At 39.5% G+C, this 27,683-nt stretch overlaps 1 protein-coding gene across 4 annotated transcripts; it reads left to right on the top strand.

Moving 5' to 3' along the window:
- The first annotated feature begins 283 nt into the window (after nucleotides 1-283).
- Nucleotides 284-27,472, top strand: LOC141913893 (putative nuclear hormone receptor HR3). 4 transcript variants are annotated; one of them, XM_074805071.1, is made up of 14 exons: nucleotides 284-432; nucleotides 17,242-17,382; nucleotides 18,047-18,136; nucleotides 19,004-19,096; nucleotides 20,321-20,446; nucleotides 21,893-21,978; nucleotides 22,529-22,670; nucleotides 23,276-23,435; nucleotides 24,799-25,001; nucleotides 25,428-25,549; nucleotides 25,661-25,793; nucleotides 25,879-25,986; nucleotides 26,283-26,399; nucleotides 26,697-27,472. In XM_074805071.1, the coding sequence occupies exons 1-14, from the start codon at nucleotides 411-413 to the stop codon at nucleotides 26,954-26,956; spliced, it is 1,803 nt and encodes a 600-aa protein (XP_074661172.1). In that variant the 5' UTR covers nucleotides 284-410; the 3' UTR covers nucleotides 26,957-27,472. The 4 variants fall into 4 exon arrangements, with proteins under 4 accessions (XP_074661172.1, XP_074661173.1, XP_074661171.1 ...); XM_074805070.1 differs by lacking the exon at nucleotides 284-432 and adding an exon at nucleotides 14,830-14,939; XM_074805072.1 differs by lacking the exon at nucleotides 17,242-17,382 and having other exon boundaries at nucleotides 286-432.
- The last annotated feature ends 211 nt before the right edge of the window (nucleotides 27,473-27,683 follow it).

Genomic DNA, 27,683 nt, shown 5'->3' with positions numbered 1-27,683 from the left:
ATCCACTGCGGCTAAGCCATGAACTACGATTTAATGACTAAACACTACAGTGCTGCCACTGAAATCGGCGAAATTTACCACGTTTAGCGTGAAATTCTGTCGAATTGCAGCGTTATTACACGGGAATAACTATTCCGAACGCTTCTCGAGAACTGAATCTAGGAATTGCGAGTGATAGCGGGAGTTGTTAGCGTTTATAGTCGGCGAAATCGGCGTCGAAGTGAAAGGATTCAGGTCACCACCGCAAGGGTCAACGCAGGGTTAATGTATGCAGTAAGGAGCGATTATATTCCAGGTTTTCGCGTGTATTCTGAGAGAGAAACTAGTTCATCGACTCGGTGGCCGCGACGAGTAACTGGGTTACGTGTTGAAATAGCCAGGAAATTCCATGAAGTAATAGTTTAATAGAAATGAGTACTGTAGTAATGAAAGGTAGGTTTGATATTTTCACAATCTCAATCTGGGGTCTGTTCGGTGGTAGAGAGGAAGCCCTCCAGTTTATTTAATTATATTCGTGTTGGTTTTGGGGGCGTGTAGTAGTAGACCGAATGGTTTGTGTTTTCTGTGTGTGTTTGGTTTTGAACGGTCGTGTTGTGCTAAGCTTTGCCTAAATGAACGTTAGTAATTTTATTGTGTATTTTTTCGACGGGAGGGTTTGTCATCAGCGTCTATCTCAAAGTATCGATATAGCGGTATAGCTCAGATCTCAAACTCTCATTTACCTGGTTCCTACAAGATTAGGTTTTGTATCCTGCTAATGGTGTCTGTATTCAGAAGTGTGTGATACCAGTTAACAAATTTTTGTTGGATAGGGACATGGACCAGATACCAGGCAGGTGGTCTGGTAAAGGAATTATCTGCAGCCTCCTATAGCTAGGGAACTATATTTCTATAGACCTACTACAGGCTGCCAGACTTAATTACTGAATTGTAGAATTTTAATCACCAACAACACATTCAATTGCGTCCGTCGCTGCATCATCAGGAAGCAGCAGGATGAAAAAATATATATATATATATATATAGGCTGTGCTGGCCTGGTGAATCTGTCAGTGCATTATCATTGATGCAGCATCCGACAACTGCTTGATAGCAACGTACAGCGGTATATTGACGTCTCCTGGGCCCAGTTTCACTAAAGAGTTTAACTGAAATTTTCGGTGTATTCGCCATTGGTTGCTTCATGCGATCAACAATTCAAACTTAAAACTGTTTTACGCTTAAACTCTATCATGAAACTGGGCCTGGACATCTCCTGGAAGTCTTAATGATATTTGCTAAAGACTCTTCTCGGACTTTTTTTTGGAACTAGATTGAAAATTAAAATTTACTAATTTTTGAATTGTGAATTCTAGGTGTATATATTCAGCTAATGGTAGTGATGGAATGCTGTGTTTACTCTTTGAGTAGGAGACATACTCTATGCATTACGCTCGACGTTGTGGCGTTGTCCTAGTCTCTACTAGTCACTACTAGTCAATACTAGTCTCTCGGTCTGACACCATATTTGCGTTGCTTGCGTATTCATTTTTTTCCTGAGAGTAGTTTGTGCGAAAAAACCGGAATTCTCATTTTCTCTTTTCGTCGTTGTTGAGGATTTTTTTTTCACTTGAAAGGAACCAGTTTTTTCCACGATGGAACTACAGAATACACGGTCATATATCACTGTACATCGCGTACCGCACACTCACTGCGATTCAAATAATGAATTTTAAAAAGACCGAACAAGTTTTATTTTTAAACGCGATGAATAGAGAATTATTAGTTTTTGAGAAATTTGCATTAAGAAACCTTTACGGGAAAAAAATTTATGTTTGACAGTTTTATACTGAGGTTATCGACTTATAGTTGAAGCGACACAGTCTTATAGAGCAGTTCTCTTCATTACAAATAGAAAACTGATTGATATTTGACCAGTTTTATACTGAGGTTATCGACTTATAGTTGAAGCGACACAGTCTTATAGAGTAGTTCTCTTCATTACAAATAGAAAACTGACAGATATTTGACCAGTTTTATACTGAGGTTATCGACTTATAGTTGAAGCGACTCAGTCTTATAGAGCAGTTCTCTTCATTACAAATAGAAAACTGATTGATATTTGACCAGTTTTATACTGAGGTTATAGACTTATAGTTGAAGGGACACAGTCTTATAGACCAGTTCTCTTCATTACAAATAGAAAACTGACAGATATTTGACCAGTTTTATACTGAGGTTTTAGACTTATAGTTGAAGCGACACAGTCTTATAGAGCAGTTCTCTTCATTACAAATAGAAAACTGACAGATATCTGACCAGTTTTATACTGAGGTTTTAGACTTATAGTTGAAGCGACACAGTCTTATAGAGCAGTTCTCTTCATTACAAATAGAAAACTGACAGATATTTGACCAGTTTTATACTGAGGTTATAGACTTATAGTTGAAGCGACACAGTCTTATAGAGTAGTTCTCTTCATTACAAATAGAAAACTGACAGATATTTGACCAGTTTTATACTGAGGTTATCGACTTATAGTTGAAGCGACTCAGTCTTATAGAGCAGTTCTCTTCATTACAAATAGAAAACTGATTGATATTTGACCAGTTTTATACTGAGGTTATAGACTTATAGTTGAAGGGACACAGTCTTATAGACCAGTTCTCTTCATTACAAATAGAAAACTGACAGATATTTGACCAGTTTTATACTGAGGTTATAGACTTATAGTTGAAGGGACACAGTCTTATAGACCAATTCTCTTCATTACAAATAGAAAACTGACAGATATTTGACCAGTTTTATACTGAGGTTTTAGACTTATAGTTGAAGCGACACAGTCTTATAGAGCAGTTCTCTTCATTACAAATAGAAAACTGACAGATATCTGACCAGTTTTATACTGAGGTTTTAGACTTATAGTTGAAGCGACACAGTCTTATAGAGCAGTTCTCTTCATTACAAATAGAAAACTGACAGATATTTGACCAGTTTTATACTGAGGTTATAGACTTATAGTTGAAGGGACACAGTCTTATAGACCAGTTCTCTTCATTACAAATAGAAAACTGACAGATATTTGACCAGTTTTATACTGAGGTTATAGACTTATAGTTGAAGGGACACAGTCTTATAGACCAATTCTCTTCATTACAAATAGAAAACTGACAGATATTTGACCAGTTTTATACTGAGGTTTTAGACTTATAGTTGAAGCGACACAGTCTTATAGAGCAGTTCTCTTCATTACAAATAGAAAACTGACAGATATCTGACCAGTTTTATACTGAGGTTTTAGACTTATAGTTGAAGCGACACAGTCTTATAGACCAGTTCTCTTCATTACAAATAGAAAACTGACAGATATTTGACCAGTTTTATACTGAGGTTATAGACTTATAGTTGAAGCGACACAGTCTTATAGAGCAGTTCTCTTCATTACAAATAGAAAACTGACGGATATTTGACCAGTTTTATACTGAGGTTATAGACTTATAGTTGAAGCGACACAGTCTTATAGAGCAGTTCTCTTCATTACAAATAGAAAACTGACAGATATTTGACCAGTTTTATACTGAGGTTATAGACTTATAGTTGAAGGGACTCAGTCTTATAGAGCAGTTCTCTTCATTACAAATAGAAAACTGACAGATATTTGACCAGTTTTATACTGAGGTTATAGACTTATAGTTGAAGGGACACAGTCTTATAGACCAGTTCTCTTCATTACAAATAGAAAACTGACAGATATTTGACCAGTTTTATACTGAGGTTAAAGACTTATAGTTGAAGGGACACAGTCTTATAGAGCAGTTCTCTTCATTACAAATAGAAAACTGACAGATATCTGACCAGTTTTATACTGAGGTTTTAGACCTCAGTCTTGTAGCCTCTCTCTCTATTGCATGATTCATTGTTAATTGTAGGTCTATTAGAATATAATACGCGATAGTATTTAAACATTAGGGATTTGATATATAATCACTTGCCAGTTCCTGCTATCAAATGGTATTTGATACGATGAATGCATTTTAATACCCTCAAGTTGTATGCATTATTCATGATGGTTTTCTATACATGCTGAGACTACTATAGCGTGTGTGTGTGGGTGATAATGTATGGACCTTGGTTCCAGCTTCGAAACCTGGTCAGTTTCGTTACTGACGTCAATTTGGGCAGTTTCGTTACTGAGGTCAGTTTGTCTCGGGGTGGTGACTTTACTAAAAGTCTCAAGTCAAAAGAGAAGGAAATCATTCCCAGCCTTGATAAATTCAGTTAACTCTTTTTCGCTCCCTGATTTGGGGATCTTACCGTGAAATTTAGTTTAAAAAAAAAAATTGAAGAATACAAACTTTTATAACTTCCATCTCAAATTTATTGAGAGCGCTTTGACATGGATAGGTTTGGGTCGAATATTGAGTTAGAGATTGATTGATTATCGCGATCAAACTTTAATGAAATATAGACAAATCTCAAGGAAATATCATTTTTCAGATATATCGAGATATTCGGATATTAATTTCTGAGTTTCGGTCGAATTATCAACGATGATTGCGATAATTCCTACTAAAACCATCTCGAGATTAAATTCTTGAAATATCGTTCAAAATATCGATAATGAGTTCCTGGTTAACCCCTACAGAGCTAGAGTCGTCGAGATATGAATGACTCTCTCTCTCTCTCTTTCACGCCGGTGTTGATAGAATCAGGAATCGGGGGTCGTCGATCGGTCAATGTTAAACTGACGACTTCAACGAAAATGATAAATAAAAACGCTATATCGTTCGTTCGTTCGTTGGTTCGGTCGCCGTGGCCTCTATACAACAATACTGAGCTACGTATTATATAGTCTTTCCGAGCTGTCAATGCGTCGCCCTTTTTATAATACTACATATTACAAATTCTGTGAAAAAAAAAACCCGATATGATTTTGGATTTTATTCGCGCGATTAACGTAACTCTCAGACGGAGAGCTGACGTTTAGAATCATATTCGGGATTTAGATCTTTGTAGAAAATAAGGCGCGTGCGCTTGTGATTTGGAAAATTTTATTATAAGTTGCGAGATTTTTGGAATTGTGGAGACGATGTTTAATTTTCAAGATGCTCAGCAGACGGTGATGATGTCGTTGTACGGGGGATATGTAGGAGGAGGTGCTGGTGCTGGTGAGTATATTCCACTCACGGACCCCGTGTGCAGGTTTCATATAGATTACTAAAACATCAGTGTCTAGTTTATCTGCGGTTGATGCTGGGAAAATGTGGCCGGGGTTTTACTCGTAAGTTATGTCCAAATACTGAGTAAGAGTTTGTGAAATACAGTAGACTCTGTCTCTTGCTGCGGTAAAGTTGAGACTTGGTAAAATTCTACCCCGAGTTGGTGTCAAATACTGAGTAAAAGTTTGTGAAATACAGTAGACTCTGTCTCTTACTGCGGTAAAGTTGAGACCGGTAAAATTCCACCCCGAGTTGGTGTCAAATACTGAGTAAGAGTTTGTGAAATACAGTAGACTCTGTCTCTTACTGCGGTAAAGTTGAGACCGGTAAAATTCTACCCCGAGTTGGTGTCAAATACCGAGTAAGAGTTTGTGAAATACAGTAGACTCTGTCTCTTACTGCGGTAAAGTTGAGACCGGTAAAATTCTACCCCGAGATGGTGTCAAAAACCAAGTTTGTGATTCCTGCAGTTGTTTTGTCAGATTGAGAAGGTACTGGTGTATCTATCTATCTATTTGCACTGGTTATGAACAGGAAGTGGGAGGCAAAGTGTTTATTCCTGTGATGAAATGTTGTACGGTTTTTCTGATGTTGTAAACAAGTTTGACAAGTCTGATCAGCTGATCTACACTTCCAGTCGAGTCTCTGGGGGCCAAAGTTCAATTTGATATTTTCCGCTGCTGTAGTTTGTGTAGGATTCAAGCTGGTTGCATTCCCACACCGCTGATACTGATGATGCTGCAACTGCAGTCACCGTGGTTACCACCTGTTCATCGTTACAGCCAGCAGAAAACACATGTCAATTTAGAAGTTTTCCCATAGGGCGAAATTAGACAACCTGGGAAAATTCAGAAATTCATCGATATTTGATGTTTACCCTCTCATTTTCATTCTCGCTGTCTCCCTCTCGCTCTTAGCTTTCCCACTCTCTCCCTCCAAGCTTTCTCTCTCTCTCCCTCTCACTCCGAGCTTTCTCTCTCTCTCTCTCACTACAAGTTTTCTCACTCTCTCTCACTCCAATCTTTCTCACTCTCTCTCTCTCACTCCAATCTTTCTCACTCTCTCCCTCTCACTCCGAGCTTTCTCTCTCTCTCTCTCACTACAAGTTTTCTCACTCTCTCTCACTCCAATCTTTCTCACTCTCTCTCTCTCACTCCAATCTTTCTCACTCTCTCTCTCTCACTCCAATCTTTCTCACTCTCTCCCTCTCACTCCGAGCTTTCTCTCTCTCTCTCTCACTACAAGTTTTCTCACTCTCACTCCAATCTTTCTCACTCTCTCTCTCTCACTCCAATCTTTCTCACTCTCTCCCTCTCACTCCGAGCTTTCTCTCTCTCTCTCTCACTCCAATCTTTCTCACTCTCTCCCTCTCACTCCGAGCTTTCTCTCTCTCTCTCTCACTCCAATCTTTCTCACTCTCTCCCTCTCACTCCGAGCTTTCTCTCTCTCTCTCTCACTACAAGTTTTCTCACTCTCTCTCACTCCAATCTTTCTGTCTCTCACTACAAGTTTTCTCACTCCCTCTCACTCCAATCTTTCTCACTTTCTCTCACTCCAAGCTTTCTCTCACTCCAAGCTTTTTCACGCCCCTTTCCCTCAAATCTCTGACAAATATACAATTTTATCCGAGAAAATTTGAAAATCAATTTACCTCTAACTTCATTTGCAACTCTTTGCTTTATCTCGAGTTGACCGAACTGTTATCAAGACAACAAACTGATTTCTTATCAATGTATTATCACTAGCAAAAAGCAAAGCAATAAAAATCTCGCGCCGGGGAGATAAGTCGTGAAATTCAGATAAGCACCACGCATAGTCAAAGTCTTATCCTTATCATTCTCTTGCTTACCTGTATGAGCGAGCAGTGTCCAAACAAAGTAGACACATACACCGGTGAGGTGATTGAAATTTTTACAAGGATGTTAATTTCATTGTTGATTATTTTAATTCGACGAAATTAACCAGCCGAAATTAACTGGTGCCCGGCTGTTATTTGGAGATCGCAACATTTTCAAATGTAGCTTTGTAGAGGCAGTATTTATTATGGTTAAGTTCGAATTTTGTTTATCATGCCAGCAGGGGGCGCCACGAATCAGTATCCGGAGGGGTCTGATTTCACTGGACTGAAATCATTACAATCATAGCAAGTTAACCCCCTAACGCTGAATCATTTTAAATGATTCCGCGTTAGGGGGTTAACTTGCTATATTTTGACACAACCAGCAACTAACAGCCCCAGATAAATACCATAGTAACAATGAACTTTTGATTGTCACAATATCAACTATCCACTGGCGAAATTGACATTGAAAAATTTTAAGATTAATTTTAGTTCATTGAATTTGTTCAAGTCAATTCGAGTGAATTGAATTCTTCTCGAGCGAAATATTCCCAACAATTCATAAGAATATCGCGCAGAAAACGTCTTCTTTGTCTTTTTTTTAATCAGTTTAGCGAGATTAAAGTTCACATTCAGTAAACGTTGGACTTCGATCGGTGACACTATGAAACTGTCATCGTGGCAGCGTGTTAGAGCGATTACTACTACAGTCACTCTCTCTCTGTCAATATTTAAACGCGCAAAACAATTCTTGCTCAGTCCGAATACAAGTCCGTACGTGTTTTCAAGAATTCCGAGCGCTTTAATACGAAACCGCGCGGGACGAGTAAATATTTGGCAATATTTGGCTAAATCGATCGCGAATTTTTTGGGAGAAATTGTGAATGTGATTTTTTGAGACGAAATTCTTTTTCATTTTACTGAAACAGACTGCATTTAATAATGCATTAGACTTGAGCCCTCTTTTCTAATGTTCACTGTCATCCCTCGTTCTGAAGAGAAATGTGCGAAATGTCGAAAATGTTTCATTGAAAATGACATTTTTAGTTAAAAATCGAAAATTCTGAATTATTAATAGATTTTTTAGGAAATGGAAATTTTTCACGAAATATTTCTTCGAGTTTTTTTTATATCTCGAATTAATGTCGGTAAATCGTAAATTTGCGGGAAAGATTTTAAAACTTATTTTCGAAAATCGCGAATGGATGAATTCAACATTTATCTCTGATGGCGCCAGATGTATTAAAAATATGATGTGGTTTCATTCCTAGAATTATGACACCTGTTCAGGGGTGTTTCCTAGCAGAGGAGTAATTCCCCGGCGTAACGTGACCCGGGCCAGGCCAGTGGGCCACAAGGCTCTATAGAATCTAGAACGTATAATAAACATTGAGAGTTTGTGTCAGGTGGTGGTTTGATTATTGAAATTATTCAGTTCAGGTCATGTTTGGTTGTTGTTATTGTTGTTGGGTCAAATATATGAAATGATTCCTGGTTTTGTGTGAAGTCTCCCGTGTACAAACGTAAAAGGGGGTTATTTACTAGAAATGTATTGTAATCAAATCTGGCTCTATAGGTCCCGGTGTAAAACCTGAGCAAAAAATAATTGATACATTTTTTTTCTCGACTATTTTTTTTTTCATCAAATATATCGGCCAGTTTTCAGGTTTTGTAACCAATAATTCCTCGAAATGTTTTGCAGGTCGAAACGCTATGGTATCTAGAAACTTTTTAACTTTTTCAGGATTTCCCAGTTTTCTATTTGTTACGAAGTGAACTGCTCTGTAAGACTATCGTTTTAACTCGGTCGATAAAATATTCTTAATTCTAGAACGCAATAAACTCATCCTTCGGAAAATAACTTCAGGGTAAATGAGGAATGTATGATTTGCATAGGTCTTTTCATATCTGGGTGCATGTTAAATTATGAAACAATGCACCAGCATTAGCAGCAGCAGCAGCAGCACGCAGCAGTGAGCCGCTAACAACAGAAAATTACACCAAGTTTTATAATCGCCTAATTACCATCAATAATAATAATAATAATAATAATAATAATGATTATACATACATATATATATATGTATAGGCCTATATAATTACAAAATGGTTGTGGATGATTATGATAGATGTGGTAATTATACCGGTCTCTCCTCTCTCTCTCCTCTCTCTTTCTCTCTCACTTCCGACAGTTCTGAAATCATTTCATTTTTCGCAACATGACGAAAATTAGTAAATTGCTCGTCAGACTCTCTCTCTCTCTTTCCCCCCTCTCTCTCTCTCTCTCTCTCTCTCTCTCTCTCTCTCTCTCTCTCTCTCTCTCTCTCTCTCTCTCTCTCTCTCTCTCTCTCTCTCTCTCTCTCCCTCTCCCTCTCTCTCTCTCTCCCTCTCTCTCTCCCTCTCTCTCTCTCTCTCTCTCTCTCTCTCTCTCTCTCTCTCGCATTCAGTATATGCGTGTGTAATTAGATCTAGTATTTTTTTGTGAATAGCACATCAGAGGCTTTAGTGCAAAACAGCCACCAGTAAAACTGTACGTAAAATAATACGCCAGCTTCAAATGCGACAGGATTATTTCATGGAAATGAATCCCTATCTGGAGGCGTCGTCGCGAACATGTGGAAAATCATTTGATTAGAATTAAAATTAGTCCCCCCAGCCCCCCATAATGTTGTGTTGTCCTCTTAAGGACATTTTCACTTAAAATTTTCGAATGTTCCGTTTTAAAAACATTTTCTGTCCTCAAGTATATGTTCATTTACGGTTGGGTTTGAGGGAGTGGATATATTAGCGCAGGGGGGGGAAGAGCGAGGGGTAGGGGGTGCAGCCTGTATATCGGTAGTGTATATATATATATATATATATATGTGGTGATTGTATAGTTAGTAAAGGAATGTCCCACTCTATGTTAGGTGCCAGGAATGTCTGGTTTGGTGAGCTGCCAAACTCTATCTCTCTCGTCCCCGGTTCCATATTTACTCATTCAATATGGAAATAGCCACTTGAGTTTCTCTCTCTCTCTCTCTCTCTACGGTTCTTGTCGAAGTGCTGGGGATAGTTTTTATCAGCCGTCGTTTTTTCTGTCCTATGTTTGAAGACTATAGTAAATATATAAACCGTACACATGTGTGTGTGTGCGTTGACTGTTCTAATCCGGCCGGCGACGAACGCTTTGTTTTTTATCAGTCAACTTTTATTTCTCTTGTGAAATAGAAAAACAATAAGTTTGTTTTGTTTGTAGCTTATGGCGATTTTTAATATTATCAACTTTTTTTCAGTTATTCTATCTAAGAGTCTGAAGCTTAAGTTCCCATGGCTGGATTGTCAAGGCTGAGTTGTTTGAGCCACTAGTCACTGGTCTGTCATCAATCCAGGGTTCATGTGTTTGAATCCTGGTGGTTGCAGTCAGTCAGTCAGTCTTTCAGTCACTGGTCTCTCACTGGTCTCTCATCAATCCAGGGTTCATGTGTTTGAATCCTGGTGGTAGCAGTCAGTCTTTCAGTCACTGGTCTCTCAATAATCCAGGGTTCATGTGTTTGAATCCTGGTGGTAGCTGTCAGTCAGTCAGTGCCAGCCAGCCAGCCAGTCAGTCTTTCACTGGTCTCTCACTGGTCTCTCAATAATCCAGGGTTCATGTGTTTGAATCCTGGTGGTAGCAGTCAGTCAGTCTTTCAGTCACTGGTCTCTCAATAATCCAGGGTTCATGTGTTTGAATCCTGGTGGTAGCAGTCAGTCAGTCTTTCAGTCACTGGTCTCTCAATAATCCAGGTTTCATGTGATTGAATCCTGGTGGTAGCAGTCAGTCAGTCTTTCAGTCACTGGTCTCTCAATAATCCAGGGTTCATATGATTGAATCCTGGTGGTAGCAGTCAGTCAGTCTTTCAGTCACTGGTCTCTCAATAATCCAGGGTTCATGTGTTTGAATCCTGGTGGTAGCAGTCAGTCAGTCTTTCAGTCACTGGTCTCTCAATAATCCAGGGTTCATGTGTTTTGATCCTGGTGGTAGCTGTCAGTCAGTGCCAGCCAGCCAGCCAGCCTGCCAGCCAGTCAGTCTTTAACTGGTCTCTCATCAATCCATGGTTTTTATTTTATGATTCCCGAGGTATAATAGTCGACTGATATAGAAACCATTGAGGATACACGGATAAAGTGTTACCTGTTTTTAGCACTAGGCCACAATCACTTTATTCATTCATCTATAACCATAATATTAAATAGACTAGTGACATATTTTTTACACTTCAGGCTTTCCGGGGCTCGCGGCCCCATTTTTAACGTATCGTCGACGCGGTGACCTGGTGGGTATTTCCAGTTTAGTAAATGAATTGGCCCCATTTCGATCTAATAACCCCGGCCCCATTTTTTATAAGAACTAGCGTGACCTGGGTATTTCCCAGCCCACCCCCGAACCACTTTCTCTTTAGGCCAGTAGGACAATATCTATTGAGTGTATATATGCCATGACCGCGCTCGGCGCACGGCGCGTCAGGTCAGTCACTCGTTCGGCCTAGAATCGAGCTATTATTTCCTGGAGTTATTTCAAATAAAAATGAATATTAACTTTGTACTATATTTTGCGTGAATTATTTTTTTCTTTTCGTGGTTTCGAGGCCAATATAACGCGCAGAATGTGTATTTATACATTAGAGAACTGTGTCAGGTAGCTGTATGAAATATATACCGATATGTCGAGAAAAATGGAACATTTTATTTATTGTGTCGTATTATTAAGATATCGTTCGCTAAACGGAGATTATTACTGAGAGATATGTGGTAGAGGGGACAGGGGTGTTCACGAAATGAAAACGCTCGCTATTTTGAGGGGAGGTGGCTGGATAGATTGGCCACTATGTATAGACGGGTTGGCCACTTACCGAGATATTTTCTCTTTAGAATAGGCAGGGAATTTTGTAAAAAGCTACAAATCAGAGGAAAAGTCGTAGAAATTTGTTGAATAAAAGTAGGACTTGAAATTGCGTGCAAGAGGCAGGGTAGTATGGAGTTAAGGAAGTAGATTTCCATATCTGAGGATCTTCAACTAAATCTGACTTATATTTATAACAGGGAGGTCCCCCGCCTCCCTGGTTAGAACCCAGAGGTCCCATCTCCCTCGTTAGATAGAGACTGGGCCCAGTTTCACAAAAAGGATTAAGGCCTAAATCGATTTAAGACAAACTGAATTAATGAAGAAATTAAATCGATTTAAGAGATAAACCTTTCTGTGAAACTGGGCCCTGTACTCTAAAACAGATAAATCATTTTCTAATCCTTGAAATAATTTCAGGTCAGTTGTTATTGTTGTTAATCATGATCTGGGTCAGTGTTTGAGGTCGCGTTCACTATAGTGACCACCGGTCTCAATGTATGTACATATGTGTGTTATGTTTTCCTAGCAATGGACACCTAAAATCAGGTCATTGGGTCTGCCAGTGTCGGCTAGGTCACGCATTCACGTTTCAAACAATATTGGTCTAAGCTCCAAATTATGAGCCAGTCACCTGGATAGTAGGTAGACAATGGTTATTCATGAGTCTCTGGTTGATTCAGTTGACCGGTCATAACAGAGACAGTTCCTAGTGTCCATTATGACCTAGACTGCCAGTCTAGGTCATTTATTTTAGACGATCAAAACATAGCTATTCAATTCCTAGAAGATATTGTCATACCTACGCTATCAGAATTAGAAATAGTAAGAAATTATTAGGTATATCTTGTTGGGAAATTGTTCAACAGTTTGGCTGGTTTCTATTTTTGGTAACGGCTATTTAAGCCAAATTAAAGCAAATTGAAAGACATTTTACCGGTGGTTCTAGAACCATGTTTAAATCATCATAGAAAAGTGCTCTCTCTCTCCTCTCTCACCCTCTCTCATCTCTCCTCTCTCACCCTCTCTCCTCTCACCCTCTCTCCTCTCTCACCCTCTCTCACCCTCTCTCCTCTCACCCTCTCTCCTCTCTCATCCTCTCTCATCTCTCCTCTCTCACCCTCTCTCCTCTCTCACCCTCTCTCCTCTCTCATCCTCTCTCATCTCTCCTCTCTCACCCTCTCTCCTCTCTCATCCTCTCTCATCTCTCCTCTCTCACCCTCTCTCCTCTCTCCCCTCTCCACCTCTCCTCTCCACTCCTCCCCTCTCTCCTCTCCTTCCTCTCTCCCCTCTCTCCTCTCCTCTCCTTCCTCTCTCCCCTCTCTCCTCTCCTCTCCTTCCTCTCTCCCCTCTCTCATCTCCTCTCCTTCCTCTCTCCTCTCTCTCCTCTGCACCTCTCCTCTCTCCTCTCTCTCCCTACAGAGCTATAGTTTCTCTGTATAGACCTTCAGAATCGAGGGTCCACAAAAACTACAAAACTCTTTTCAGTTTGAACGAATCGGCGTTAAATTCTATTTAAGGAATAATAATATAATAAACGTCGACCGGTATCGTGTAAACCTCAGCTCTATTCATTCGTCAGGTTCGTCATCGACGCTATTTATACGTTCGAAATACACACAAAAAAAAACTTTCACAAATTCTCGTTCGCGTTTCAAAAATGCGCAATGATTTTTCATTCATCGTTCACGGAATCGGTATTGAAATCTTACGAAGAATATCTCCGACGGTTATGTGGAAATTATATGTGATTTTTCGCAATTTGGAGAAAAGTCGTTGTATTTAGTAGGAGGCGTACGTGTGTTTGATTAGACCCAGGACCTGTAGTGTTTGAAAATTGGTTTTTAGATAACTAGTGGATAAAAGGGTGAACTTTCAGCCACAATGTCAACTATCCGGTGGGATACTCCGACCAATTTTTAAGCCACTGGCCCCATCAGTTTTAGCGAAGAGTCTTGGCCCGAAGACCGATGGTTTATAGGTAGTTTAGGCCCGTCATAGGCCCATACCGTGTAAATATATACAGATATGATTGCTGTGTATAATGCAGAATTTGAAATACTGTTACCGAGAGAGAGTAAAATATCGGGTGATATCTCTGATAATTATCTCGTAATTAGATAATTGCTGATAATTGCAGTTTTCTGCAGTTATTGTGTACAATAATAAACTGCCACCAGTGAGAGGCAGAGAGAGAGAGGAGAGAGAGGAGAGTGACGAGGAAAGAGAAGCAGGGAATCGGCTAGTTATAAACGTTCGTGTATCAACCGGTCAAATCCGCTATTGTTAAAACAGTTCAAAATTCTGAGGGCGATTTCATAAAGATTATTATTAGGATAGATATTACGATATCATATTTCAATTCGATAATCGACTGATTTATCACGAACGACAATAGTTTTTAGCGCCCCCTATGTGAAGGGGCTGTAATTATCTGGTGAATTGTGGCGTTATTTTCAATGAATAGGAATTTATATGGTTGTGACTCGCTGAGCTGCTGCTGCTGCTGCTGCTGCTGTAAGCGCTAATTTTCGCGGTGAAAAGGTCACAATTTCATCTTGTTCTAAATCTCACTGACTCTGACTCTACGTGACTCTTAACTAGGACTACAAATTAACTCATTTTGATATTCGTCAGTCGTTTGGCGAACAGACCTCATCGTCGGTCACCGTTTTTGGAATATTGGTACCAGAAAATTTTGCTCGTGAAAATTCGGATTGACTCATCGATTCTAGGATTATCAACGGATTATAAACATATATATATATATATATATATATATATATATATATATATATATATATATATATATATATATATATATACACGTAATACTAATCCGGATTAGCGATGCGCATTGATTAGCGATTGAACCGGAAATGATGAATTTCATGATTGAATATATATATATATATATATATTTTTGTTAGAATTTGTGGTGTGTTAAACTTGAACTGATTTATGGCTGGTACTTCGTGTCAGTACAACAAGAGTTGTTCTTACTTCAAATATAATCAGTTATGGCATAGTCCATCATATGGTAGGTTTAAGACACCCATTACTTGGGGGTGGTGAGGGTGTCAGGGGTCGAATTATGATTTCTAGAATTGTAACTTCTTGTAGATAAACTGCGAGTTATTTTTCCACCATCAGCAATGGACGGGGGTGGGGGGTGGTGTTTAGAGAGGGTTTGCTTGCTGGCTGGCTGGTGTTTAGAGAGGACTGGCTGGCTGGTGTTTAGAAAGGGCTGGCTGGCTGGCTGGCCGGCTGGCTGGTGTTTAGAGGGGGCTGGCTGGCTGTTGTTTAGAGGGGGCTGGCGTACTCACTGGAATTTATCAGTGTAAGATAGCAAACACTTGATGATAAAACTATTATATCCTATAGCCTTCCCTCAGAGACACGAGTACTCTCCTTATTAATCATTTAAATATTATGTAAATTTATGGTCGTTTACACTTTAGCCTCAACTACAGACACTTTAAAACGTAGCCGGTGCTTTGAGGAGTTCTCGAAAAAAAAAACCGGTTAAAATCACTTATACGCATTCTTTTTTTTGTTGAAGATAGCGCTCAATTTTCCATGGTTTATTCGTCGGAAACCATGGAAATAACAGTCGAGCGTCGGTAACAATGACGGACGTTTTTTTCGTAGTAATTTTTGAATTAATTACCAGTTACTGTTCGACTCCGACTGGAGAGATCTTCAAACGTTGAGGTTTGATCCGCTGAGAATTTCGAGAAAAAAAAAACGCTTAAGTTCAACTGCGGTTCAAAGCGGTCCCGCACCCATTTTCACTCCCGCACCTCGGCGGGCAATTTCGCTATACTTGTTTGGAAACCAATCATCTGTAAATATAGGGGATAGACACTGGACAAATAAACTAATGAATCGCGTTCGTGAATCATATTTGACAATAGAGAATTGTCATCGTACAAATATCTAGACGTTTATGTGCGTCTCACGCCGGCAACCTCGTTATAAAACCACTCTTGTTTCTACAGAGTTTCTACAGTCAAATATCCGTCAGTTTTCTATTTGTAATGAAGAGAACTGGTCTATAAGACTGTGTCGCTTCATCTATAAGTCTATAACCTCAGTATAAAACTGGTCAAATATCGGTCAGTTTTCTATTTGTAATTAAGAGAACTGCTCTATAAGACTGAGTCGCTTCAACTATAAGTCTATAACCTCAGTATAAAACTGGTCAAATATCGATCAGTTTTCTATTTGTAATTAAGAGAACTGCTCTATAAGACTGAGTCGCTTCATCTATAAGTCTATAACCTCAGTATAAAACTGGTCAAATATCTGTCAGTTTTCTATTTGTAATTAAGAGAACTGCTCTATAAGACTGTGTCCCTTCAACTATAAGTCTATAACCTCAGTATAAAACTGGTCAAATATCTATCAGTTTTCTATTTGTAATTAAGAGAACTGCTCTATAAGACTGTGTCGCTTCAACTATAAGTCTATAACCGCAGTATAAAAGCAGTTGTTTTGATATTGCTACAAGTGTTTTTTTGGTATTATGTGCCACTTGAGTTAGTATATATAGATATGTATAGATATATAGTAAGAGCACATCCTGTTTAGGTCCCTGTGTAAAACCGCCGCCATTCTTAAAACTACCAACGATCGTAATATGTAAATCTACTACTAAAAAAAAAACCAGTTGTTGAATGCGATAATAAAATTGCCTGTTGTGGCGTGCGCGCGCTATGCTTGCCATATTCATACATGTAGTAGGAATTCATTAATTCATGTTTTAGTCGTGTTCATTAACAAATTAACTACTAAAATTTCACAGCGAAAGTTTTTTTTTTCTAATGGAGACACATTTATCATCATTCAACCACGAATTGATATCGCGCAGTTAGACTCTGTCTGCTGTGTGCGCCTAGCTGGCGACTCGATACCGGTCAACTGTTCCTCGGCGAAACAGTTGATTTCATATAACCATCGAACTCCAGCGCTAACTCAACCAGGACCAGTTGCTGAAAAGTTTGTTAAAGATTACTTAAAGATAACTTTACTAAATACCATAGTTACGATGAACTTTTAATTGTCTCTAAGTCAACTATCCACTGGTTAACTCTAAACCAACTTTTCAGCAACTACAGCCCCTGGTTTTTATAAACACTGGTCACCTTACAGGGTCCAATTTCAAACTGGATGACCCTGAACTCACTGGTTATTCTTTATTTTGTGATAGTTGTTTTTTTGTTATAACCCGTCCCTCGCTGATAGAATGTTGTGATGTTTTTGTTTTATTATAGTAATCCGTTGTTGCGTGGTTTTTAATTTAGTTTCGTTGTTTTTTGATTGTTGTGTTGTTTTTACAGATGAATATTCTCCCCAGCCCGGTGCCCAGCCACCCGCACCGTCGGTTCACACATCGCCGTCGATGTATTCCAGTTCGGCCGGGTATTACTACCCGGAATCGTCCGCCGACCTCTTACCTGTCGTTACTACGCATCATAAAGGTTAGATACGAGCTGCACGCATCACCATAGCAACCGAAGCAATGCTAGGTCAACGGGGTACTGGCCACCAGATGGCGTGGTTACCCGATGGATCCTCATGTCGTCGCAGTAGTCGATGTCCTACTGCGCGCTAGCGACACCTGGTGTCACATTCGCGAGTATCCCGTTGACATAGCAACCAACACAATGCTAGTTCAACGGGGTACCGGCCACCAGATGGCGTGGTTACCCGATTGATCCTCGTGTCGTCGCAGTAGTCGATGTCCTACTGCACGCTAGCGACACCTGGTGTCACATTCGCGAGTATCCCGTTGACATAGCTACCAATGCATGATTCATCATCGCACATATATTCACTCCATAGCAACCAGTTTCTAACCAATCATAAGCTTGCCTCCTAACCACCCGACACTAAATAATCAATATGTAATGTATAACTAATTATATGTATATTAATTCATCAACTTATTATTAATCTATTTCAGCATGTTATCGATGCCGAAAATTATCGCGAATATTTTTAAGAGATTTTTTTATAAATGAAATTTGGATTTTTTTCCGATTCTGAAAATCTCTAATTTTTGATGGGCGAAAATATTTTTTCGTTTCGAATATATTTAAACGAAAACTAACTTGATTTGTTTCGTCTATTTTTTCCGTACAGCGGAGCCGAATAATAACTCGAATAGTTCGTACACGCAGCCTACCTCACCCCCGATAACGCCGAATAAACCACACAAATCACCACGTAACGGTAAGTACTTTTCGTCGTCTCTCGTCTCGCGGCTTAAAGTTTCAATTCGTGTTTTTATAAGTAGAATTTAATATTCCTAACCGCAGCGATCCGGTTTCATAGACCGACAATAAACTTCGAAACGATGCCACAAAGTTGGTTATAAGATAACCGGCGGATAAATACCGTAGTAACGATGAAGTTTTAATTGTCACAATGCCAGCTATCCACTAGTTAACTCTAACCAACTTTTGACCAACTGTCGCCCCAGACTCTTTGTAGAAAATACTGAAAATCTGATGAAAAGTTGTGTCTATGAAACTGTGTCGTTGTTGCTGTAGTTTGTGTCGGTGTTAAAATCACGTTTTCAATTTTTTGTTGTTTTGCTTCTTAAATTTTTCGTTACTATCTCACCCGTAACCATGGTAATGCTGTATCCGTGAGCTGTGTTGAATGGAGGGCCTCGCCGAACATTGTTACATATATCTTGTGTGGTATCGAGTCATTGCTGTGGCAAGTGATGATTCACCAGGTGTCGCTAGTGTGCAGTAGGACATCAACTATTGCGCCGATGGAGAATTCCAATTGTCACAAGTGAGAATCCACCAGGTGTCACTAGTGTGCGGTAGGATATCCACTACTGCGGCAATAGAGGATTCCACTTGTGGCAAGTGAATATTCACCAGGTGTCACTAGCGTACCAAAATTGTTGTTCAGAAATGTCCGTTCAAAAATGGATCACTTAAATTTTGTGATCACGAAACAATGTTCTCGTATGCACTCCTCCGCCCTCCATACGACACATAGGCTACGGAACCACGCGAGCTTACTGACCTCGTCGACCTTGAACTTAACCTTGAGATTGTGACCTTGACCTCCTAATTGCAGACGACTACACGCAGCTGTATTCTAAAGGACCGACGTATTCTTATTACGAAATGGATCACATGACCTCACAAGCCTCGCCTAGCCCTCTTAAAGGTATGCTTCACTATCGAACAAAAAGAGGGCGCCACTCGCTGAAACACCGCTTACGACGTCTGCCGGACCAGGCTCAACAATTGTTCTCGAAATTTTTTTTCGCTCGTAAAACCGCGTGAACCTGGGGTTAACTTTTGATACCACGTGCGCGCCGGTCTTCCAAGAAATCGGGACCTGGATTTCAGCTTATCCGATTTACGGAGATTATTCTTATAAACAAAAACAACCTGTTGTCGAACCTGTCACCTTTCAGAATTTTATTCATGAAAATCTCGGAATTAACTGCAAAATATTCACGACGCGATAATTTAGAGATTTATATTATGAATTTTTTATCCTCCAGTAATTTAAACGTTCCCGGCGCAGATGGGGCACTTCGATTCTGCCCGCGGAACCCCGCCCGCGGGACCCTGCCCGTGGAACCCTGCCCGAGGAATCCTGCCCGCGCTCACTGCTAGTCTTAATAATCTAGCTTTCTATTAAAATCCCGGGTAGTAGATAGTAGACTTTTCCTTTATTCAGCATTCATGGAATGTCTTTATTTTCTCAACTAATAAAAATTAGGAGAAAACAAAAACTGAACTAATTTATCTGCCACGCAAATTTTAAATGGGTAACCTTGAACTTTGCATGACCTCGTTGTATGACATATGTGTTGTTCCGCGTCGTAGTTTTTATCCGGTTCAAAATAATAATTTTAATAATCAGGTAATATCTAACTGTCTATTGTCATTGTTATTTATTTAACTGTTACGCTAAAATTGCGCTCTGAAGTAGGGCCGGTTACATAGTCAAGTCCTAAGTCTAAAAGTGATTTCACATTTTAAGTTGTAAGATAGTACTATGGAACCAAACCCTGCAGACAGTTAGAGGAGTCATGATTGGGCCTTCCACTCTGTTGGGCAGTTTGTCACATTCAGACTTAAATCTCTAGGCATTATAGCTGCGATGATAGAACCAAATTATCCTTTAGACCTATGTTCTTAAATCTAAGCCTTGACTTCGCTCGAATGAGTTCAGGGTCTGCAGTTTCTCAAAAGTTGGTCAGACTTTTAACCAGTGGATAAATACCATTGCGACAGTTAAAATGTAATTGTCATCATGGTATCTATCCACCGGTTAACTCTAACCGACCTTTGAGCAACTGCAGCCCCTGGATTTTCATCAAGCTGTTTTCGATACTTCTCGAATTTTGTCTCTATGGTTATTCTTCTTCGTCCGTAGTTGAGCCAAACAATAACGGCGGCACGCCGATCTATACACAAATGGTGCCAAATTACAGTCCGACCGGGATGCCTACTTCACCACCTGTTACTCAAACGAGGACGCCTGCTAAATCTCCCCGAAATAGTAAGTAAAATATCGCGTCTCCCCGAAATAGTAAGTAAAATATCGCATATTAAATGAATGTGTATCTCCGGAGACTGGTCTCAAGTTGTGTTAGAGTGGTTTTAGATTCTATACTCAATCTAACATCTTAAAGGCTTTTTTGGTCTTTAGTTTTTAGATTGGTTATAGAACCAAAAAGAGTTTAGACTGGGTCTTTAGTTGTTAGATTGGTTATAGAACCAAAATGAGCTCAGACTGGTCTTAAGTTGTTAGATTGGTTATAGAACCAAAAAGAGTTTAGACTGGTATTAAGTTGTTAGATTGGTTATAGAACCTAAATAAGCTTTAGACTGGTCTTAAAGTTTTTAGATTGGCTATAGAACCAACGTGAGCTTAGACTGGTCTGATATCCAACCCTCCAAACAACATTACCACCTCTATCCACCCAACTTCACCACCTCCCTATCCACCCAACACCCTGTATAAGTTAGATTATTCGAAATAGATATTAGTTTGATATATTGAAGTGTTATGAGGAAATCAGTTTTATAAATAGTATACCCACACACCGGGGGTTTGTGCTGAGTAGGTTGAAGTTCAAGCCTCAAGTGTTCAATACAGATAAAACTTCACTTATCTATCTGTCAACACACGTTATATCCCATTATCATTTCTTAGCAAGATAAGTGCTTATTTCTGAATGGAATTTATTTTCGCTTATCTCGACGTTCTGAGACAGTTATTTCTGAATGGAATTTATTTCCACTCTTAAACAGTTATTTCTGGATGTTATTTATTTTCACTCATTCCTTTCTGCTCTAATATTCAGTTATTTCTGGGTGTTATTTATTTTCGCTCATTCCTTTCTGCTCTAATATTCAGTTATTTCTGGGTGTTATTTATTTTCGCTCATTCCTTTCTGCTCTAATATTCAGTTATTTCTGGGTGTTATTTATTTTCGCTCATTCCTTTCTGCTCTAATATTCAGTTATTTTTGGGTGTTATTTATTTTCGCTCATTCCTTTCTGCTCTAATATTCAGTTATATCTGATGGTAGTTTGCGGAAGGCCGGGTGGTGATGTCGGGTTTATACTAAAAAGTCTCTATATACAGCTGTAGCGACAATTTTACATCTGTTGTTTTATCAAATGTGCTGAATACTGAATTTAACATTTCTGTCTACAATATGTTAGAAATCAGCTGTTGTCTAAACTGCACATGTAAAACTCAGGATCCAGTTCCACAGTTGTGTAGGCTTAATTTGACTCTGAACCCAGTTCAACAGTTGTATGGGCTTAATTTGACTCTGAATCCAGTTCCACAGTTGTGTGGGTTTAATTTGACTCTGAATCCAGTTCCACAGTTGTGTGGCCTTAATTTGACTCTGAACCCAGTTCAACAGTTGTGTGGGCTTAATTTGAGAAAAAAGTTCTTCTGTCCTAATGAAATTAATTTTTTTTTTTTTAGCACAAATTGAAGTCATACCTTGTAAGGTTTGTGGGGATAAGTCATCAGGAGTTCACTACGGTGTTATCACGTGTGAAGGATGCAAGGTAAGAACCACTGAGTACCTGGGTACCACATGAGCACTGAGTACCACATTACCACTGAGTACCACATAACCACTGATTACCTGAGTACGACATTACCCCTGAGTACCGTATAGCCACTGATTACCTGAGTACCGCATAGCCACTGATTACCTGAGTACGACATTACCCCTGAGTACCTTGCATAACCACTGAGTACCACATTACCACTGAGTACCTTGCATAACCACTGAGTACCGCGTAACCACTGATTACCTGAGTACCACATGAGCACTGAGTACCACATTACCACTGAGTACCACATAACCACTGATTACCTGAGTACGACATTACCCCTGAGTACCGTATAGCCACTGATTACCTGAGTACCGCATAGCCACTGAGTACCACATTACCACTGAGTACCACATTACCGCTGAGATCCATATAACCATATAACATATTTTATTCTGTAACAGACTATAAAACGACTTTGAAAAACTTAAATTCACTTCAATTTTATTCTATAAATTTTTCGTTAAAATAATGTGACGGTTACGTTGTATTTTTGCAGGGATTTTTCCGACGGAGTCAAGCGGGACCGGTAAACTATCAGTGTCCGCGTAATAAAAACTGCGTAATCGATCGCGTCAATCGTAATCGATGTCAGTATTGTCGATTACAGAAATGTCTCCAGTTAGGAATGTCTCGAGATGGTGAGTTTAGCCGCCGTCGGAGATTCAGGTGGCGCCACTTACCTGGAAATCAGCGGAAACGCCAGGGAAAAGACAGGGGAATTTGTAAAAAGCTAAAAATCGGGGAATTTTATTCAGATTGCTAAAAGTGAGGGAAATTTGTTGAGATCGTTAGATTGAGCGTAAAATCAAACAGTTTCCGTCTACCCCTGGACTCAGTTTCACAAAAAAAAGTTAAACTCAAATTTTTGGTGTAATTGTCATTGCGTTACTTCGTGTTTTCAATGAGGACAACAATTCAAACTTAAAACCCTGGGCCCTGGTATGTTTAACGTATTTGACTTGTGTTAATTGATTGAATTCTTAGCAGATCAAGTCACGGAAAACAACGCGTGTGTCAGGGGAATAAAGCATGTCACATGAATGTAGCCATCTGGACTCAGTTCAACAGTTGTCAGTTAGAGTTAATACTCTGAGTTTAAGTTAGTTCATTTTCAATGAGTTAACTCTTAACTCAGAACTGTGGAACTGGACCCTGATTATCAAATTCATAGATGTAATAAACTACATGATATATTAATAATAATCATAATAATACTAGTAATGATAATAATTATATTTTTCAGCGGTGAAATTCGGTCGGATGTCGAAGAAACAACGAGAACGCGTCGAAGACGAAGCCAATTTTCACAAACGAAATCGAACTTTATCGAACGGGTATGACAGCAGTCCGCCTATGTATGAAGCTATACCGCCACCTGTTGACCAACAGGGGAATTACATCAGGTGTTTATCGTTTCCGACCCTTACCCGCTATCACATGTCGTCGCTCACTTCCTCTGTTCCGATCGTTTCGACCAATCACGTTCGGCGTAGAATTTACGAAGGAACCTCGGTGGAGCTGAGCGACGACGACGGTGAATTCTATTTTGTTTCGTTTTTATCGTCAGGCGTACGTCCTATCGACGCGACGCGACTGACTTCAAAAAAACTTTTTTTCGAAAAATTAAACTCTCGCGTTTGAAGATCGTTTAGAATCCAGGGCTGGGTTTCAAAGATGTGGAAGAAAAATAGTCCCTGGGAACATTTTGAAATTTGTCAGTTATAACCATGGTTTCTCATTGTTACTACGGTGCTTGTCATCCAGATTGAGGATTTATCCCTAGGGATAACTTTGATACCCAGTCTATGAAACCGGGCGCTGAAATATTTCGCAAATTTTCGATGCGGAGGTTTATTTTTCGTTTTCCAGTTTTCAATTTTGTTTTTAGCGAAGAAGAATCGTCCCAATCGACCGGTGATCCGAAAAAAACCATCTCGAACCTCGTTATCACCACGGTTACTCGGTCATCCGGGCGTTTGGGTCGATTTCTTACATTTTTCCCAACAGGTGGCGCTGTTACGTGTTTGGCGTTGGATGTGTCGTTGCCGTGGTTACAGCCTATACCGCTCTAAAATGATAATCGCATTGTTGTTGTTTCGATGAAAATCTATGTCGGAACCTCTGCCGTTCGTAATCATTTCAAGATGGCTGCCAAAATTCCGTTTATCAGATATTCACGGACTCTGCTGTGGCAAGTGAGGTTCCACCATAGATTTAGATAGACGAAAATTAATCAATACTAATTCAAGGTCGACTTGTAGTTGGTGGTGCATTGTGGGTACTGACTGGTGCATTGTGGTCAACGCTTTTTCATCTCGTGATTAAAAATGATAAAAAATATCGATATTGAAACTCGTAACGAAAAAAAGGTCGCGTTCTCGAAATCTCGGAGAATTTTACGTAAATTTGAAGATATATTTTTAAAAAAAAGGAAGTTTTTGACATTTTCTTTACGAGTCTGAAATCAGTTTCTTAGACACCGACTTGTATTTGAAACCTCTTCAGTTGAAAATCGGTTATTTCTGTAGTTGTTTATTTTCGCGGGTCTTTGAAACTGATGTACAACAATATTTTTCACGCTGTGTTTTGATTATTTCGCTAGTGGTTTATTTTGGCATGGTTTTTATTTTCGTTGTTGTGACGTTGTTTTTTGTTTTTCTCTTTTTTTCCCCTCCCCCGTCTCCGCGTGTCTTCCCGCGCGCGCACTGCCACGGTCGATTTCATTGTTGTGTGGTGTGTGTGTATTGTTGCGTGTTGTTGCTATAGCTACCTCCCTCCTCCTCAATACGGTTACGCAGCGAATGGTTACGTTTACAGTTCGCCGAACGAAATGCAACAATACTCGCCGGTGCTAGCGGCGCCCCCTACTGGTCACGGGCAGCACACGGCCGGGCAGACGATGGACCCGAATATGTACAATGTTTCACCCGTTCAACCGATTATCAAAATTCCAGAAGAACTCGACCTCGGTACGTAAAAAAAAAAACCGGTCCAGAGATCCCCCTATGACATCATCAATAGATTCATTTACAGTTTGATGATGTCATGGGAGGATTTCTGAAAGAAGACATCTTTGCTGAGAGTGTCTACTTTGACACATCAAGTTGATGATGTCATAGGGGGATTCATAGAAGGCAGACATCTTTTCTGCAATGGTCTATATCATCACATCAATTTGATGATGTCATAGGGAAATTTGTGAGAGTAGACATCTCTATTTGAAGGTTTGATTGTCACATCAGTTTTATTTCATTGGGGAATTTATGGAGGGCAGCCATCTTTTCTATATCACCGTATCAATTCGATGATGTCATAGGGGGATGTTTTACGGAACTTGAATGGAAAGTTTTAAACTGAAAGATTGATGATTTTTGACCGATTCATTGTGTTTTTAGGTTTATTAGTGAAAGCTATCGGCGAGGCTCACGTTAGAACATGTCTATTGAGCACGGATCAGATCGACCGATTACGCTCGCAAGCGCCACCTATCGACGTTTACGAAACTCTGAAATCGCTGGTAATTTTCTGATTTTTTTCCGAACCTTTCAGAATTGCATGATGCGTATTTCGTCTTTTTATGATTTCATCTTTTTCGATTTAATTTTCATTTGATCGCGATTCGTTTCAGTCTCGAGAAGAAATGTGGAAAGAGATCGCGGAAAAAATTACGATCACCGTTCAACAAATTATCGAATTCGCTAAAATGATTCCGGGATTCATGGGCTTCCTGCAAGACGACCAAATAATGTTACTGAAAGCCGGTTAGTTCGCGTGTATACCCTACAGGGGGCAGCAGTAGTAACGCCGGTATTCTAAACGTATTTTTCCGGTCTGTTGTTTTTTCAGGTAGTTTCGAAATCGCTTTATTGCGATTATCGAGAGCGTACGATATAGCGAGCGATAGCGCCATCTTTGGAACGACGTTCGTACCACTCAGCGTATTTACTGGTCTAGGTAAGTTCAAGTATATGATGATGTCATGAGGGGATTTGTGGAGGCGGCCATCTTTTCAAGAAATGTTCATATCAATCACCACATGCGTTTAATGATGTCATAATGGGATTTATTAAGGCAGCCATCTTTTCATGTAGTTTTAATATCCGGCATGAATTTGATGATGTCATAAGGGGTTTCGTTTAGTCAGCCATCTTTTCACATCAGTATCATCGGTATGATGATGTCATAGGGGGATTCGTATCGGTATGATGATGTCATAGGGGGATTAAAATCGATTCTTTTATCGGTTTCAGATGAATCGGAAGAAAACTTCAAACAGTCTATATTTGAACTGGCGACGGAGTTGATCAGTTATAAACTCACTGATATGGAACTTGCTTTGCTCAGCGCGATTGTACTGCTCAGTCCCGGTAAATATCCTGAGTCATCGGCGTCCAGTATCCGCCTTCCTCGTGGGGGGTTGCCCTATTCATCAAAACAAGAGTTTGTGTCAAAATTTTGTAGATTTGACACTTGTCACAATTAGGATTTATTTCTTCAAATATGATAACATCAAGTGTAGGCCTCGCTAGTGCTCTTTGACATAGATGCTTTAATTGCGAAATATCTCTTCCTTTCGTCAGGACCTGGGCCTCCCAAAAAATTTCCTCGATCGCCCCCCAGTCATTATGTATCCACAGTGATTGTTATTTTGATTTATTCGACAGACCGTCCAGGCGTGAAGGACGCCACTCAAATTCAGAAGATCCAGGATCGTATACTGTCGGCGTTCAAAATGGAAATCGGCAAAAATCATCCGGACAATGAATCGTTGCTAGGCGTCGTGTTGCAGAAGTTACCGTTGCTACGCGAGTTGAGCGGTAAACACATCGCGATATTGAACAACTTCAAAAAAACGGCGCCATCTATTGAGTTCCCGGCGTTACATAAAGAGCTCTTCTCATCCGATAATACTGAGTTCCAATGATTGGAGCGTCACTCCGCCGAGTCCCTCTTTTCGTCTGTGTATTAGCTAGCGCCACCTAGCAGTCGTCGCCGGCGACGAGGGTGTGTTTTAAATCGCCACTTTAGTCTTCAATATGAACATCTGTCTCAAATGTGTTTTTCTATTTTTGCCGAAAAATAATTTACGCCTTTAATAAGAGCTACACCCTCATACGCCGGCGACACCTAGTGTTCGGTATAAAGAGTAAGGCTATAATACGGACGACGGACTCGCGAGAAGATTTAACGAAAAACAACGGTTTTATGACTTTCAGGGATCAATTTTTTTCTAAGGAAAAAAAAAGAAATTTAAAAAAAAGAGACACATCGTTGGTTATAGAGATATATATTGAAACTGTTTTTCATGATTGTCTCAACACTCGCCGCAGGTGGCTTCCTACAGTTTTTTTTTTCCTATTCGTTACGTCGCTTTTATGGGTCCAAAACTCGTTTAACTTCAGGTTTCAGTTGCAGAAAACTGCGGCAGTTCAAACGTCATTTATCCTTACTTATTTTATCTATTATTATCATTATTATTTTTATTATTATTACGTATTATGTTAAGTATAGATATATAGATATATATATATATAAATGTATATATATTAAAAATTGAAGAAGTTATCGGTATATTGTTTACGACCTACATCTTGTATAAAAAGACCTGGTGCGCCAGGAAGAGTATGAATAACTTTCAAAGAAATGTTAAA

This window comes from Tubulanus polymorphus, chromosome 12 (genome assembly GCF_964204645.1).
Source record: "Tubulanus polymorphus chromosome 12, tnTubPoly1.2, whole genome shotgun sequence".
In the NCBI taxonomy this organism is placed as follows: Eukaryota; Metazoa; Nemertea; class Palaeonemertea; order Tubulaniformes; family Tubulanidae; genus Tubulanus; species Tubulanus polymorphus.
The sequence above is the reverse complement of the archived record's forward strand: the minus strand, read 5'-3'. Positions and strand labels throughout refer to the sequence as shown.

Bases quoted from the DNA above. Each gene is read 5' to 3' on its own strand.
- LOC141913893 (XM_074805070.1), top strand. From the start codon at position 14,861: ATGGCTGGTACTTCGTGTCAGTACAACAAGAGTTGTTCTTACTTCAAA. The intron at 17,383-18,046 runs GTTAGATACGAG...TTTTCCGTACAG, and splicing joins CGTTACTACGCATCATAAAG to CGGAGCCGAATAATAACTCG. The intron at 20,447-21,892 runs GTAAGTAAAATA...TTTTTTTTTTAG, and splicing joins TGCTAAATCTCCCCGAAATA to CACAAATTGAAGTCATACCT.